Below are 16,158 nucleotides of genomic sequence, written 5' to 3' on the forward strand. Positions count from 1 at the left end.
AAAAACTTGTAACAGGGTAAACTTGATCAGTGCAACATATTTTCAGTTCCGCAGCTTCATTAGTGGCCAGGCTCCTCCCTTTCTCCACCCTGTTTTGGACAAGGCAGATCTCAGTTGAAATAATGTGCTGACCAGGAGCAGTAGTTAAAGAATAGCTGAAGCTCAGTGTCAGCAAGGAAGAGTAACAAACTCGTACTGGATAGTGAATAGATGTACTTGATGGACATGCAAGAATTTGGGTCCAGGTCATCAGCTGGTAAGAATTAGTCCAAATTCATTGGCATCACTGGTGATTGTTATTCCAGCTGGTCATCCACCGCTGTAAAACTCCAGCTTTCAGAACAGAGGAGTGCCTGAATCTTTGTGGGTAGGAGCAAAGTGTAGCAAATCCGTGCTACAAAAAACAAGTATCTCAATTTCTTCTGTGTTGAATATGGGTATTTACAAAGGAGCTGGTCTGCCTGTATAATGGAGTCATAGGAAATACACATTTTTTTAAATGGTAGTAAAGTCTGGAGTTGCAGAGGTTGTAAACTTAATTACAGACATTAAGCTGAATACATTTGTGTATGTTTTATCCTGGGCTATGAAGATGCAGTGCTGAAAGGTGCAGTACTCTGTAATCCTTTTGCAGATTCAGCAAAGGGGTGCAAAACTGTTTTTTTACATAAATAAAAGCATTTACTTATGTGAAGTATGTGGGTTTTGAGGAAAAAATCACTTTGAAAAGAATACCAGAGCAATTTCTGAATAGCACTATGCAAATGGAGTAATTTTCTCCCTTTTTTTCCTCTTTTCCTGACACAGAGCCAGCATTTGCAAATGCACACTGGGGGGCAAAAAATGTTGGCTTGAGTTGCAGTTCCTGTTGCTAAAGAATTTGTTTCTTTGAGCATGCAAAATCTGCAGTGGAGAGGAATATAAATAAACTGTCTTCTATTTCAACTGGCAATAGGGCAGAATTCTGTTCAACAAACTCATAATTCTATCATCTGATTCTGCTGGGTTTGTGTTATGTCCTCAAAAAGTGAATAGATTTAAGTGCTGCCAAACTTTCCCACTTAAGGGAATAGTTAGTCTGGTGTCATGGAGCACTTCTATCTTTTTGATTACTGTTGTCTTGTCTTCAAGCAGACGTTGAGCAGGATCACAACCATTATATCCATGTGAAGTATCCTGTTAAGTTTAATCAGCTGCAAACAGGATCAAATCAAATTTGTTCTGCATCACCCAGAGGGGTCTTCGTTATTTTGCGAATTGTAATTTAGACTTTAGAGACAGATATATCTTGAGAAACAAAGGTGGGTCAGGAGGTAGGGATTGGGTAGGAGTGCTGGTTGTGATGATAGGAGTTGTCAACCTGCCTTGCAGAGATCAAAGACATGAAAATTATGCTATTTGCAATGTTTGGTATGCGTGTGGTTTGTGTAAATTAGGGAATGTTTCACATGAGGCTGGAGTGCTCAAGTGTCTTATCATTCTTCTACAGAACTGACAAGCTGGGAGACACAGTTACGATTTATATATTTCTTTTTTTCTTCCTCTGCCTTGGGCAGAAACTGTATAAGACCTGTCGGATGATGCAGGAGAGGATCATGGATTTGTTGGTGACAGTGGAGAATGAAGATGTGATAGTTGAGTTAATACAAGTAAATGAAGATCTGAATGATGTCCTCCTGGGACATGAGAGGTAAGTAAGTACATAGCCACTCTCCTCACACTTGGTATCTTTGCTGAGTAAGTGCCCTTAATAGATGCAGATAGTCCTTACATTTAATGTTGATCCTCCACAAGGAGACAGATTTTTACGCTTAAATCCAGAAAAGAAAACGATTCAATATAAGAAAGCTATGTATTTGCCTGCTCCCAAACACCTCAGAAGTGATTAACAAAGGTAGATGGAAAACCATTAGAATGGGGTAAAACAAGTTTACAGCACAGACAGGAAGTCAGATGGAGGCACACAAAAACCATTTAGGAATTTAACATTCCTTTTTGGTAGCACAGAGTGAATTTGTCATCAGTTTGCTACAAGCCCCTTGGTACTGATGATAGTCCTTATCTCTGCTAAGTGTATATGCTTCCAGGAAAGAATACTTGTTCTCCTTTCTAAACAACTTTGACAGCTTTATTGCAGAAACTGGCTATGGAGTAGCCTCCTTGCATGCTTAAGAGTTGCTTGCTTTTCTCAGCTAGATTGAAACACGCTGTTCTACTTGTCTTACAGCAGAAAATGTTTTTCTTTCACATGTGGAAGCAACAGAAGGCTTGCTTTGACATCCTATATATTTATCTATTACGTCATTGGTAGCATGACTGGGTGCCAGCAAAACTGAAATTAATTTTAAACTCAAAATTCCAGTATTATCCCCCAAAATATTACAAGTATACTCATGGAGAGTATTCTGGTTTAATAGGAGTTAGCCTTCTATGTTAAGTAGTTGATCTCCTCCATGGCTAAGATGTGCTCTAGAAATCATTTTGCATTGAATGCAGTGGTTTTTAGCAGATTTAGAGAATTTAGTCATCTTTTCTTTTTAATCCTTTTCTGAACGCCGCGCTGAAAATATCACTGATTCTTCTGAGTGTTGTGGCACAAACTGGGCCTAATCTTGACAACATTTAGCTTTCATTTATCCTTAAATCTTATGTCTACAGCAGTGCTGACATATTTTACAGTAACTGCCCTGGAAGAATTGTGTTATCACTTCTTGCTTTAGGAGGTTTTTCATTTTAGTAAAGCAAAACCAGAATTGTCTTTAGCTTCTGTAAATCCACTGAAATCAGATGCGGGCTTATGGTTTTGTTACAACGGATGAATACTGGCAAGGCCAAGAACTTCTTCAGCTATGAGGTACAGATTGTGGGTACACTTCAAGAAGTACCGTATGAATGACTTGCCTGGTGACTGAAGGAGCAACTAGCTTGCCATAGTGAGACTGAACAGAAAACTACAGCTTTTTAGTACTGCAATGGTATGGTTTAATGGACCCTAATGAGTCTTCCTGGGTGCAGTTTCATTGCACTTGAGAGTTGCTAAATATTAAAATGCATTCAGTTAATGTTTGCTGCAGAAGATTGGTGCTGTGGAACTCCCTCTGCGCAATGAAATATGTAAAGGACAAACTGATTTTAACCAGCTGCATCTGTTTCATACTATGTGTATTGTTTGAAGACAAGTCATGCTGCATTCTCTGTTTCTCATTATTAATGTGGAGTCCAAATTAAATCCGGAGCAATCACCGTTGTGCAATGAACATGGATGGATGTAACAATGACTCCCTCTAGTGGCTTCAGCGACTTCCATGTTCTGCCTGTATTTCAGATCAATATTTCATGTTCTGCAGTTGGAAAGTTGGGTTTTTTTCTTCTGCTCTTCCTTGCATTATACTGTCTTATGTGAGCCTTGCTAGTCTGGTAACCCTGAATAGCCAGTGCAGTTGTATAGACAGTCTCATGGCCATACCACTCAGGGCTCTTATTTCTTAAATGGGGTGACCTTATGGATGCTGAATATCACTTGGCTGGGTCTCCTTTGGACCCCGTGTAGCACTGTTCTTACTCCTAGTACATAAATATTTCTGCAGGTGGATTTTTTTCCCCCTTTTTACAAATGCCTGAAGTAATGAGCAGGGTGCATACCATAATAGTCATGTGGTTTGTCCTGAGATGGCATGAGGGAATGTGGGGACCACTGAGGACAGAAGGTTTCCTGGGACTCTTTTGGAAGTGTGTTCTGGTGAGAAGGAGCCAGGTTTGGCACAGTGGGTGTTCATATTTACTACCCTGGCATGAACAGAGGCAAACTTTGTCAGCTGTGCCTTGGTTTTATTTTGGAAGAAACAGGTGGCTGTCTCCAAAAGTAAGCCCAAGAACAAGCTGGTTGGTGTTAGTTTAGGTAATTGGAGGACCACAGCTCTGGGGAAGAGTCTGGTGCAGAGACAAGTGCCCCAGAGAAAAGCACCTGTAGTGATTGTTTGGCACTTGTGGAGCCTTGATAATCAAAACTTTGATTGTACCTGGTTTATAGTTTTATGAATGACCTCACAGAAATGCAAGAATGAACATCTAACTCTGCAACTTCAACAGGTTCTCCCGAAACAGAGTGCGTTTTTTGGAGAAGCAGAGGATACAACGCGAGCGCGAAGAGGTGAGTAACTACAGATGAACAGCTGGGCTGTCAATGCTCTTTTTTTCTGTTCATCATGAAAAATACACTTTTTATATATGCAGAACTTTATCCTCTAGTTGAAGTAGAGGAGACAACGGGCTGTTTAGAAAGATCCTACTGATCTTTCTAAAGTCTAACTTGTAGAATTTCATGCAGATTCTTTTAACTGAAGTAGCAAATAATGTCAAATCTAAGATGGAAGCTTGGTTAGGAAAAATGAGAGAGAGATCTATTCAAATGCTGGTTTAATACCTCTACAGCTCAGCACTACTATCTGCTATCTACAAAATGAGGAGCCATCATGTTTCTTTTCATCTGTTCTCAGGCATTTTATAGACTGAAATACTGTTACACTGTTAGAACTCGCTATTCCTGATGGGTTTTTTTCCCCTGAGTCAAATCTTTTTCTGAATTGTGAATAATGGCTTGTATCAAATCTTTAATGACTATCCTTTATTGATTGCTAATTATGGTTGTTAATTATATTGCCCAGAGTAGTTTTGCAGATGTTTCAGTTTCTGCTAAGCCATAATCTCTCATCATTTAGAGCTCAATATGAAAATGACTGCATGGTGAATGCTGAAATACAGCTGACAATTAAAAAAAGGTAGAAGATGATCTTTTTTTCCTTGAAAAGCCACTGTAACTGCATTCTGGTTATGCAGGTGGATGGTTTTGCTTGATGAATGCTTTGTTGGATTAGTTTAATAGCCGAAATGGTGCAGTCTGTACATTTCTGGTTATGCAGGTGGATGGTTTTGCTTGATGAATGCTTTGTTGGATTAGTTTAATAGCCGAAATGGTGCAGTCTGTACATTTTCATTATTCAGGAGTCCCCAAGTTTAAAATGCATCATCTTTAGTTTTAACCTGGTGTGACCAAACCTGTCTGATTCAAGCATGTGAGTTTATTAAAATCTTTGGTTGGCTACATTTTTAATTCTAACACATTCAGATGGGAAACAAAGGGAGCCCTTTCCTGTGTCCTAGGAAACGCTGTTGTGATTTTGAACTTTCCCTACCCAAATCGATTTCCCAAGTATGTACCAAACCTCAGTAACACAAATAAAAGGCATGAAAATAATTGTACAGGATCAATCAGAAGATCAATATCAAACCTGTATTAAACAAGCTCATGGTTACTTTTTAGAATTGAGTTCATTCTGTTTCCTACTTCAGAATTGTTTTCCTTAATCTTTTGAACTAGCAACTTGAAATAGCTGAAACTGATCTTCTCTGGGAAGCACTTTTTGTTTCACTAGCTATCTTACACACACACACACACACAGAGAGAGAAAATCCTGGTATTCTCTCATACTTAAAATGCTAATATCATGATTTTAAAAGTTTATGTTCTGTGGAAAAAAAAAACCACAATTTGTTTAAGCTGTACAAGTTCCTCTAAAAAACCCAACCAACCAGACCAACTCAGACGAAAACTTTATTCCTTTTCAAATGTTAAGCTCTACAGGAAACAACCATCTGCTCCCTCAAGTGATCTACTTGACCTCTCCTTGGATTTGCCATCTGCTGTGTCTGCAGTGGTGCTTATTGACTCTGCAGCGTCTCCTTCAGGCCATAGTAAGTGATGCATATTTCTCTTGCAGTTGGTTTCCTAAAGCTTCACCAGCAGTGGAGCAACCAAGTTCCTTATAAGAAAGAAAACAAAGATACTCCTTGACTTTAAGGCTGCTCCTTAAATCTCCTTGAAAGGAGAATTGATATGTGTACATGGAGAAAGAATGTAAGTTACCGTAAGGTTGCCTGTGATTTGTTTATGGTGGAAGCAATAATCTTCCCCCCATTACATAAATTTGCACAGGAGAATGTGCTCTGTTTTCTGTTACAGTGAAGCCTGTAAAACAGTCTGGTCATTGCTTATTCTGTAGACCTGGAGAAAAGAAACACAGATGTCCTTGATGTCCTGAGTTTTCAGGAGTGTTAGAAACAGTTCACTTTGAGAAAGGTACTCATCTCCTCTAACTTTAGACTTCTTTCATAGTTAGAGGGGTGAGTAAAGACCCTAAGTTTGCTACCCTTCATGACTGTTTACAGAAGCCCCTCCTTTATTCGCTCGAGGGGAGTCCATAATACTGAAATTAAAGGTGTGAATGTCCCTCCAGGAATGAATGCCTATAATTCTATTTTAATCTTTTAGAGGTAGTGAAAGAAGCTTTAAGTGGTATCTACAATGTACAGCAGTACTGATTTTGTTCTGACATTTTAAGGAGATAAATATATTACATCCAAAAACTCCTCTTAGTTATTCAAATTTTGCCTTTCATGTTATAAACAGCAATTTGTTTCAGACACTTTATATGCCTTCCAAACAAAACTTTGCCCTTTCAGTGTTCATAGTACAAGTAACTAACATTTGCTTAATAACGTTTAAGCGATCGTTAATTATCACTTTGAATTTCAGATGGCGTATCTGCACGCTCTGAAGACAAAACCAAGCATCGTCCATCAATTTATCCACAGCTAGATTTAGCTCAGCAATTCCCGTGAGTAATCTCTTATCAAGAAATGGTAACAGACAACAGATCTTCAGAGGTATCAGTACTCCACAATTCATCTTCTGAGTCTATAGAAAGACCTGAGAACACAGATTTTCTACTTTTACACATTAGTTCATTAAAACAAGTGAAAACTACCTGTATGCCAGACATTGCTTAACATGCTTAAAATACACCTGCAGCACCATTTCGTCATAGACGTGAATTCATCTCAACAGTCAGAATATTCTTGAGATACCTAGGGCTTTGTGCTTGAGTGTTGCCAATGCTGCACTGAAAGGGATAAACAGATGAATTGTACAGGTCAGTAAGAATAGTTCAAGATGAGAGGTGTCCTTGTAGTTCCTTAACTTCAGTGTGAATGGGACACTAGCCCATCCGCCCATTCTGCTCTCAGTTGTGACATAAGGTAAAGACAGACCAGCTAAAAAACAGCGTAACAATCAGAATGTACAGTTTTAATAGTTTCTCAGTTACTGCCAATGTGTTGTATTACTCTCTCCTAGATTTGCAACTGAAGCATCAAAAAATAGTGTCAGTGATCCAGCTGGGCACACATACAGCAACGTGAGTAGTGCTCATGTTCAGAATAATCATTCTCTGCTGGCAACTGTCAGAATGAAAACTGTTAGGATTTGCCCTGACTGCTGTCCAAATGGGATACAAAGGTATCTTCTGTGGCTCTGCTCTGTCAGTGAAGACTCTCTATTTGGTGACCAGGCCAACTTTCCACTCTTGATACCACAGATGCTAATATGGAAGTATATTTTCTTGGGTCCAACATAATCACAGGGGAGTTTGCAGAAAGCAGTTCTTCTATTATTTGAGTTTAATCTGTTGCTGTGTGAAGCAAGCTGAGAACTCCTCCTGCTGCCATTATGTTACTCTGGTGTATTTCCTCTCTCAAATAAGGTATTAAAAAAACACAACACAAAATGAATATGAATTAAAAAACAAAAGAATACGATGAAGGGGCTTTGAAGCAATTTTAGGAAATTCATGCTGTCCTGTGGTAGACAGCATGAAACAGAAAAGATGAGAAGCAGTCCTCAAGCTCATGTGCATATTCCCTACTTTAAACCACAAGTAAAAGCAGATACCTGTATTGTGAATACTGTGGCCTTTGTGTAGGGTAACAAATTACACAGAAGTACCTTATACAATTGTGCTGTAGATAACGCTAAAAGATGTTTTGATGTTTGTGTGCAGAATCAAGATTAATAAGATTGATTACTCTTGGCCTTAGAATTTATGTGATAGAGTCCAATGATAAGTCAACAGGTGTGGAAGTTAAGTCAAACGAGTTCTCATAGAAGAGTCTCTTTATGTGGTCTTTTGCTTGATGTCCTTAGTTGGCGACTGTCTTAAGCCCAGTGCCTCTGAATCCAGGACAAACTACACCATCAAATGGACTGTCAGCAGCAGGTAATACATACTGCAGACCACCTAGCTTCTACAGAGATTGTTTTTCTTGTTAGAACTTAAGGGCTACGTAATGGCTGTTAAAGACTAGGTGCAACAAGCATTGATGAAATATCATATTACCCATAGCTTCTCCTACACATATCTGTGTATAAGCAGCTAGATTCATAAGAGATAATCTGCTACTTTCAGGAAGATACACAAAAGTAACATGCAGCAAGCGTGCTTTTCATTTACATTTAAATCTGTATTTTATCTGCCTGTCTTTATTCTTCAGCTGCATCAAAGAACAAGGCACAATCACCTCATTACTATGAGATAATGGAGTTTGATCCCTTGGCTCCTACTGAGTAAGTAACTTTTACAATAGCTAGTAATACAGTTGTCTTAGGTGCCGAAGGCAAGAAGGCTTTTTATTCTAAATGAGAAAACACATCATGCTATTTAGGCTGAGTTGGGTGACCAACTGGATTGCTAATGTAAATGAGAGTGGCTGTGTTTTGTACATTTTATTCCAGTATTTCTGGCATGACCAATTAAGGAATAAGTTCCTATATGTTCATTAAACAGCATCTGTAAAAATGGTGGAGTGACGCCGAGTCAAACAGTCTCATAAAATCCTCTCCAGTTATAGAAAATAAATACAAAACTAAACTGATGGCAGAACTCTCCTTTTGTACCAGTAAATTGTAGAAAATTTGAGCCATCGACACAAAACTTATTTCTGAGGAATTCTGATGTAGAAAAATCTGATCAAAGGTTTCTCTTTTTAAGTGCACAGCACACAGTATGCTTTTGCCATTTGCATTTTGCACTCCCCAAATTTATTTCAGTGAAAGTGACCACGTCCAAAGGTATCTCATCAAAAGAATGTATTGTCACAGACACACCATAGGATTTGCTCCTTGCTTCCATGGAAACCTGGGCATCCTGCAGCTGATGCTGCTCCGTCGGGCAAACGCTACACGTTCTTGGCAGTTCATGGTTTTGTTGGTGCACTTTGTCAAGGTGGAACAAATGTGATGTTGGAGTTGCCCTGTTCCTCTTCTTTCAGGGCTGTTTATGAAGAAATTGATGTTGTGCTGAAGGCGGAAGCTAAAAAGAATACTGAATGCTGAAGGTGGAGGTGAAGTCTTTGGTTGAACGCAGGTTATTCTCTGATGCTGGCCCTGTGCAGTGCTTCCTGTAACATAGAAGTGCATAACAGAACAGGTTTTGTGTTTAGACATAGTATTCCAGTACTTGTTTATTGAGCTGTGTGGAAGTTGAAGTGTTACATAGTTCTGCACCTTGATAACTTGTCCTCAGTGTTCAACTGTGTCTTCTTCAAGGTGACTTTCATGACTTATTTTTCAAGCATTTTGAGGGCCTTTAAAATATGATTTTCCAAATTTATCTGTGTATCAGGTAACTCTTGACACAAACAAAAAGGATATTAGGTTTACAGAATCTGTGAACCTAGTTTCTGTTTCGGCCTCATTGCTGTCTATGTTTACCTCACTAAAAGTTTAAAGGGGGCTTTGGTATGTAGGATGCTGATAGATGTCTGAAGACATACAGTGTTAACTCTCCTACATTCATATTCTGAATACAGGTTTTTTCCTCCTACAAGCCCACAATATAGTTGGATTTTTGTCTTCATAAGAACCTGAGCTGGGACTTGAGGTGCTGTCATCCATGATGAGCAGAACAGAAAAACCCCTGCTTGTTCCATTGTTGTTATTACTCTTACTTACTCAGTAAATATTGGAGAGGGATGAGTAATTTCTTTCAGTGTTCCTGCCCTGCAGAGGTGGTTCTGGTGAAGGAAAAAGTAGTCATCTACAATGCAGATGAGCAGTGGTTATCTGTTTAATCGAACTGTGTAACCCTGTTAATAACAATTACCTTAATAATTAAAGTGCCTTATCTATTTTAATGCTGAATGTAAAATGTGCACTTTAACAGGTATAGTTCTCTGAATTTATAATTGATATAAAGTTTGAGAACTTGGTTGGTGTTCATAGCTGATAAGCTGGGGGGGTTGTGAAATACTGTATTTTACACGTTCACTATGTAAACTGATTTAAGTGATGAATTCTCAGTTGGTTCTGCAACTTTGTAGCATAAAATGCCAAATAAAATGAAATCCTTACTGAAAAGTTAACCCCCTCATGTCTGAGTTTTTGCATGAGTATCCCATGAAATACCAAATGTAGATAATATTTGAAGTATCTTATTATTTTTTTGTATTATTTGCAATGGTGAGGACAGCAGGCTGAGAAAACTGCTGAACAATGGGATTTGAGGTGGATCAGTTTTTCACCTACAGCGTAGCTCTACTGGTAAAACCCTGGGACACTGAAGCGTAACAGAAAAGGTTATTTCAGTGCGGTGATTCATAGTGGATGATTGTGAACTGAACTTTCCATGTGTAAAGTAAAATGGTCATAGATAGATGGCAGGGAACTGGCTGATTACTGAGGTCAGGGATCTTGTTTGATGGTTGGAATGTGCTCAGTCTCTGTGAGGGGGGGGGGAACCTAAGTTTTTAGGGGACTGGCACTTGCCAGGGAGGACGCTCCTGTTCTCCTGAAACATGTGGCCAGAATAAAGCAATGTGAGAGAACTGTTGTAATCCGTTCAGCTTCAAAAAAGGCAATGAACTAAAGGCAACCCAGGTAAGAATTGTTTTTTTCTAGCCTGGATTTGAAAATTTGTCTTGGGTTTTCTTATTGAAGCATAACTGGAATCATAGATTTTAAAGCTCATTCATACAGATCTATGTCCCTTGTGTGGCCTCCACATGTTCTGCTAGATAAAATGGTTTAGAAAGATGAAAGAATGAAGTTTTAAAACTTTACTACAGTGCAGATGTGACAGGAATATAATCCAGAATCTATTTAATCACCTAATAAGTACATTAGGTGCATTTTAAAGTCATGCATTTTAGAGGTAGTATCCACTTAACACACTTAAATTATTGTATGCAAACATAACTGAGACTGAAGTAACTGCAGGTTACTTCTGATATACACATTGCCTTCTTAGTGTCCAAACAAACCAACATTAGCCTTATTTTATTAGCTCTCATCTGCTGAAAGGGGTAGAAAGAACTGGCCCAGCAGGTGATGTACTGGGCCAAGGTTCATTCCTGTCTGAAAATGAGAGGTCATTTTAAACTTGCTCTACAACTCCCTCCTCACTTGCAAAGCTATGATAAGCGGTTATTATCCCTACCCCAAGATAATGACCAAGTTACCTGAATATAGACTTCCATGTTGTGATGGTACAGAGAGCCCCTACGAGTACCTCTGAACAACTGATAACACTGCTGGACTTAAAATGAGGTTGATTTCCTTTGGGGTTTTGAGACTCCTAGGATACTAATTTAGGCTGCAGTGTAGAGTAGTTGTTCAGGTACCACCTTTCCCTTCAAAGCATTTCATACACTGGTGGGGAGGTGCCCAGTGTACTGAACTGAACACAGCATCAAAATTTGAAGGTGGCATTTCTAAATGGAACCCATACCACAGATTTGATGCACTTACATCTACTCTTCCTCATTCAGATGATAACAGTCTGCTCTTACCAAATGAACTACTGATGCAGTACTAACTCAAGAGTCACCTTCTGAATCATTATAACCTTCTGTGCCATGGGAGGGTTATGTAGCAATGCAGTCTTTGTTCAGCTTTGACACTTCATGAGCTGATTTTGTTTTTTATCAAGTAGCTTACATGGAAGTTACTCTTCAGAGGCAGAAATGCAGTATTAGGTGGTTAATGAATTGTGTTTAAATGAAGATCTCATTTTACACTTGGGTTTAAAAATTTGCCTCACAGTACTGATTGTTCCTCTCTGAGCAATAGTGTTCCCTTCTATTGTCTGATGAAGAAATACTCATCCCTAAGAAATAATAATCCAACTACAGATGTTTTTTGTTTTGTTTTTTTAATAAAAATATATCCTTTCATAAGAGCAGCATGTGCCCATGGTGGTTTAATAACATAATTTCATACCACACAGTATTCCCACAGTTCTTCCTTCCATGGAAAAATGGTCTAAACTGGTAATGAGGTACCAGAAGTTGAATTGTGTAGAGACTGCCTGTTACTGATACCCAGGAAGTGGTAACTTCTGTCCTTCCTTTGCTTCAAAAAAGGTGTAAGAGAGAGTGATCAAATCAACTTTAGCCATTTTAGGGTCCTCGACAAATTCTGGGTCAATGTAGAAAAAGACAGGCATGTCCACTTCCTCCTGAGGATTTAGTCGTTGTTCTTCAAAACAGAAACACTGCATGGGGTGGAAAGAAAAAACATAGTTAGACAACACTAGCTATGGTAAATTTCATCTCTGCCAACGTGACAGAGCTTTATCTTTCAAAATCTACTCCCCGTACACCCCTATAATCCTGGGAAGGATCAACCCTATGAGCAACAAGACAGCAATTCTGTTCCTTCTGTGTTACAGGGGAACAAAATGAGCTTTGAACAAAGTGTCCTCAGGTGCAAAGGGGCCAGGCTGGCTCACGTCCTTGCCACCTGCCCCAGTGCATGGCTACTAAATACCCTGTTATTTAGGAGCCACTCGAATCAGATGTGTGCTGCAGCTTATTGTTAAGGTAGAATGACTAAAGCTGAACTCATGTGCTGGCATTTGGTAAAATCAAGGTATCTTCTCAAAATGCTCAGCACTAGAAATGGATCCAGGCTTAAAATGAGAGTCATAAATTCTCAGTCACATAGAGGAAAATGTGATCTTTACTTTGTTCACACTTACTTGTATCTTATTGAAGTACTGTCCTGCTTCAAAGGGTATTACATTGTACGTAGAGATTCCAATTATGGGTTTGTCAGTTGGGTTTTTCGCTTTGTAGAAGGCCAGTGCTGTTTCTCCTGGCACCACCTGTATGAAGCAATTGCACAGTGGTACTGTTTTTGTTAATATACCACAGCATTGCACCCCTCAAACAGAGTTCTTCAGACTTCAGCCAGAATTAGTTGTTTTTCTCTTTGCTGGGTCAGTTTGGTTACTTTACAAACATTCTGCTTATTCAGTTCACCCCCATTCAAAATCAAATGCAGCATCAATAATGTTACATGTGTGCATTTTTGATCTTAACCAGTTTGCCAGCAAGACTTTGATTATTCTGAGCGGTTTAGCAGCACACAGGGCTTTCAGATTTATATAGGATGTACATTTATTATTTGAAGTTATTCTTTCTGAGCTGGACTTTGAAACCAATTGAGAAGCGTAATTCCTTCTGAGAGTTTTCATTAAGAGCTATTTTTAAACGGTAAGGTTAGACTACAAAAATCAAACCAGTCCTACAAGGATAGAAGCAAGAAGAGGTTTAGATATATGGCTACACCATATAGATTTAAATGTATATACACACACATTTAATGCATATAAATATATACCAAATACACATCCTTTATGGTGTATATACTTTTGTGTATATAATTTCGGTGTATGTATTTTGTGTATATATAAAGTGATACACTTGTGACAGCAGCTGGGGTTTGGCAGCCTGATGGGATGGCAGGGGAGCAGCTACGCTTCCATTACACTACGGTAAGAGGCACCAAGTCCCGCCCGAGTAGCAGAGGCTGGCCCTGCCTTCCCAACCCGCACCACCACAGTGCTGAAGCAGGAGCACTCCAGGAGCATCCCAGTGTGGTTTCCCAAACCAGGGCCCAGGACCACAAACCGGTGCCTGTGCGGCCCCAAGGAGGGGGTACCCGAGGTGTTGGCACCCCAGGCGCGGGCACTCACGAAGATCTCGCTCTGCTGCGGTTTGAAGTTCCACTGCATGCTGGAGTGCACGTCCGCGTTGAAGGTGACCCTGATGACCCGGTCCCTCACCGGCCGCATGCTCTCGATCTGCTCCGAGCTGTGCCCCGCGCCCGCCGTGCCGCCCATGCCCGTGGCCTGGCACAGAGAGAGCAGCAGTGAGAGCCCCGCGCACCCCTTCTGGGGACGGGGCAGGGCCCGGCCGCGGTGCCCCGGGTACCTGGCAGTAGAGGCGGTAGAGCGGCACGGCCGCGTACGACATGCCCACCATGCCCACGGCGGCGGCGGCGATGTACGCCAGCGCCGACCGGTTCCGGCGCCGCCATTCCTCCTCCTGCTTGCGGGTGAAGGGGTTGGAGCTCCGCAGCCCGCGGGCCCCGCACCGAGCCCTCCCCTCCAGGCGCGGGGACACCCGGCCCAGCCCCAGCGCCCACAGCGGGCCCGTGCCCCCGGGCAGCCGCAGCGCCCCGCAGCGCGCCCAGCCCCACCCGCACAGCCCCATGCTCGGGGGCGCGCGCGCGCGCGGCTCTTCTCGCGAGACGCGGTGAGTGCGCGCTCCCGGCGCGGCGTGGGGCCGGCCCGGGGCCTCCGCCCCGGCTGCCGTGCGCCGCCCTCCCGCGGCGCTGAGGGCTCGCCCTGGTCCCGCCGCGGCCGCTCTGTCCCTGCCTCGGGCGGCGCTGAGCGAATCGAGGTAACGGTGGCAGCCGTGCGGACCGGAGGGCCCCGCACCGGACCGGCTTTGTTTGCCGCCGGGGCCGACGGAGCTCTGCCAGTAGCGAAGCGCGGCCGGGAGCGGTGGGTCCTGCCCGGGTACCGCAGAGAGGTCACTGCGGCGGGGAGCGGCGGCGGCGGTCGCGGGACAGGCGGGGGGGAAGTCTCCTTCGCCTTCCCCTGAAGGGAGGTGTTGAGGCGCCTCATCACCGAGCGTTGTGTGTAGAGAGCGAGCGGGCACTGCTGCGGGGTACCAACAGGGAGAGGAGACTCCATCCCTTCGTCTTCCCGCTGTTGTCTGGACGCTGACACCGGTGTTTCCCCGTTCAGGTTCGCTCTGTAGGGTGTAAGGATTTGGTTTTGTTTAGGCACAGGTATTGACACGCTGCAGTGATTGAGACCGATTGCAAACAGCAGCCACCGGGACAGGTGGCCCCTGCGCTAGAACAAACTTTGCCGTAGCAGTGCTCGAGTTTGCTGCTTCAGGGCGCTGCTGCTCTTCTCTTGTGCCGGTTGCAGTAACGTGAATCATTCAGTGCCTTTGCTGCTCCTGGTACCACTTCTTTTACCATTTAGATGTGCTGAATAAGAGGATCACAAAGCCCAGAATGAAGCGATATTGTGTGGTCTCCTCCATTTAAACGGTGTTTTTTTGCAGACCCTTTAGCAACAGATCTGAAACATTTACTGCAGAAAAACTTGTGCTATTCCAAAGTGAACTTCCCCCTGTTTTTTTTTTCATGCAGAAATACAGCAGGAATTGTTCAGTGGGTTTTTATGGAGGCTGGCACTGTGCACCCAGGGAGGCTGTTGTATTTCAGCCCAGGTTGTAGCATACCACTGGTGCCAGTAGCACCTGTGGCTGCCTTCTGCCTGTGCATTGTTCAGAGAGTTCCTTGTCCTGCTTGTATCATGTCTTAGGAGTAGTGATTTTTCCTGGTTGGTGGTCGTGTGAGGGCTCATGAGGTTTTGCTACTGATGCAAAGGGGTAATTTTGCATTAGCACTGTTGCAGTAATCTTTCAAATGATCATAGCTCAGTACATGTAGGGTTGTATTTCTTGTCACCCTGTCATATGCACTAATAAAAGTACAATGTGAATTGCTGTTTTCTGCTACATTAGTGGTGAGTAACCCCATTTTCCATGTGTTTTGGCCTATGTCTGACATATTTCACGTGAGAATTCCATAGGCCCAAACACTAGACATTAAGTTTAAAAAAGGGAGAAAACATGGCACAAACACCCGATCATCTTCAAAACAAGATTCCCTCCCCAAGTAACCTTCCCTGGAAATAGATTGGCTTTGTCTTTAGCAGTTACACTGATTTATCCTGGAGTTGTAATCTCAGCTATTTCATTTCTTAGATTTTAATCACATGGGGTTCAGGTTGACCCTAATTCCTGTCTCATAAATGAAGAGGAAGTTAAGATGTCAGAAGTTTTGGTACAATATGTAGTGCAGCCTGAGTTAACTGCTTCCTTTCTTCAGTGATGAAGTGTATGTTCTTTGTGATGAAGAGTATGTGCTTTCAGCTGGTCAGTAACAAACAAGAATAGTTA

General features: G+C 41.9%; 2 protein-coding genes across 5 annotated transcripts in view; one reads left to right on the forward strand and one right to left on the reverse strand.

Annotated features, from left to right (window-relative positions):
- Window positions 1-10,254, forward strand: part of TOM1L1 (target of myb1 like 1 membrane trafficking protein) — a 30,350-nt gene extending 20,096 nt beyond the window's left edge. For all 4 annotated transcript variants that reach the window (XM_057418519.1, XM_057418520.1, XM_057418517.1 and 1 more), the window contains 8 exons: window positions 1,557-1,690; window positions 4,090-4,150; window positions 5,634-5,751; window positions 6,593-6,674; window positions 7,193-7,253; window positions 8,039-8,111; window positions 8,386-8,458; window positions 9,163-10,254. In XM_057418519.1, the coding sequence (XP_057274502.1) occupies window positions 1,557-1,690; window positions 4,090-4,150; window positions 5,634-5,751; window positions 6,593-6,674; window positions 7,193-7,253; window positions 8,039-8,111; window positions 8,386-8,458; window positions 9,163-9,226 (666 nt within the window). In that variant the 3' untranslated portion in view covers window positions 9,227-10,254. The remainder of the gene's footprint in view (window positions 1-1,556; window positions 1,691-4,089; window positions 4,151-5,633; window positions 5,752-6,592; window positions 6,675-7,192; window positions 7,254-8,038; window positions 8,112-8,385; window positions 8,459-9,162) is intronic.
- Window positions 10,255-12,074: 1,820 nt separating this feature from the next.
- Window positions 12,075-14,388, reverse strand: LOC130604165 (cytochrome c oxidase assembly protein COX11, mitochondrial). Its single transcript, XM_057418522.1, has 4 exons — window positions 14,107-14,388; window positions 13,869-14,024; window positions 12,870-12,995; window positions 12,075-12,383 (listed from the first exon to the last, which is right to left on the reverse strand). The coding sequence occupies exons 1-4, from the start codon at window positions 14,386-14,388 to the stop codon at window positions 12,201-12,203; spliced, it is 747 nt and encodes a 248-aa protein (XP_057274505.1). The 3' UTR covers window positions 12,075-12,200.
- Between the last annotated feature and the right edge of the window lie 1,770 nt (window positions 14,389-16,158).

Source organism: Pezoporus wallicus, unplaced genomic scaffold, assembly GCF_028554395.1.
Source record: "Pezoporus wallicus isolate ANWC-B61680 ecotype Strahan unplaced genomic scaffold, APGP_CSIRO_Pwel_v1 contig_3710, whole genome shotgun sequence".
NCBI classification, from domain to species: domain Eukaryota; kingdom Metazoa; phylum Chordata; class Aves; order Psittaciformes; family Psittacidae; genus Pezoporus; species Pezoporus wallicus.

Excerpts from the sequence above, each read along its gene's own strand:
- LOC130604165 (XM_057418522.1), bottom strand. The coding sequence starts at position 14,388 with ATGGGGCTGTGCGGGTGGGGCTGGGCGCGCTGCGGGGCGCTGCGGCTG. Across the intron at positions 12,996-13,868 it reads CGCAGCAGAGCGAGATCTTC|GTGGTGCCAGGAGAAACAGC; the intron begins GTGAGTGCCCGC and ends TGCTTCATACAG. Across the intron at positions 12,384-12,869 it reads AGTACTTCAATAAGATACAA|TGTTTCTGTTTTGAAGAACA; the intron begins GTAAGTGTGAAC and ends CACCCCATGCAG.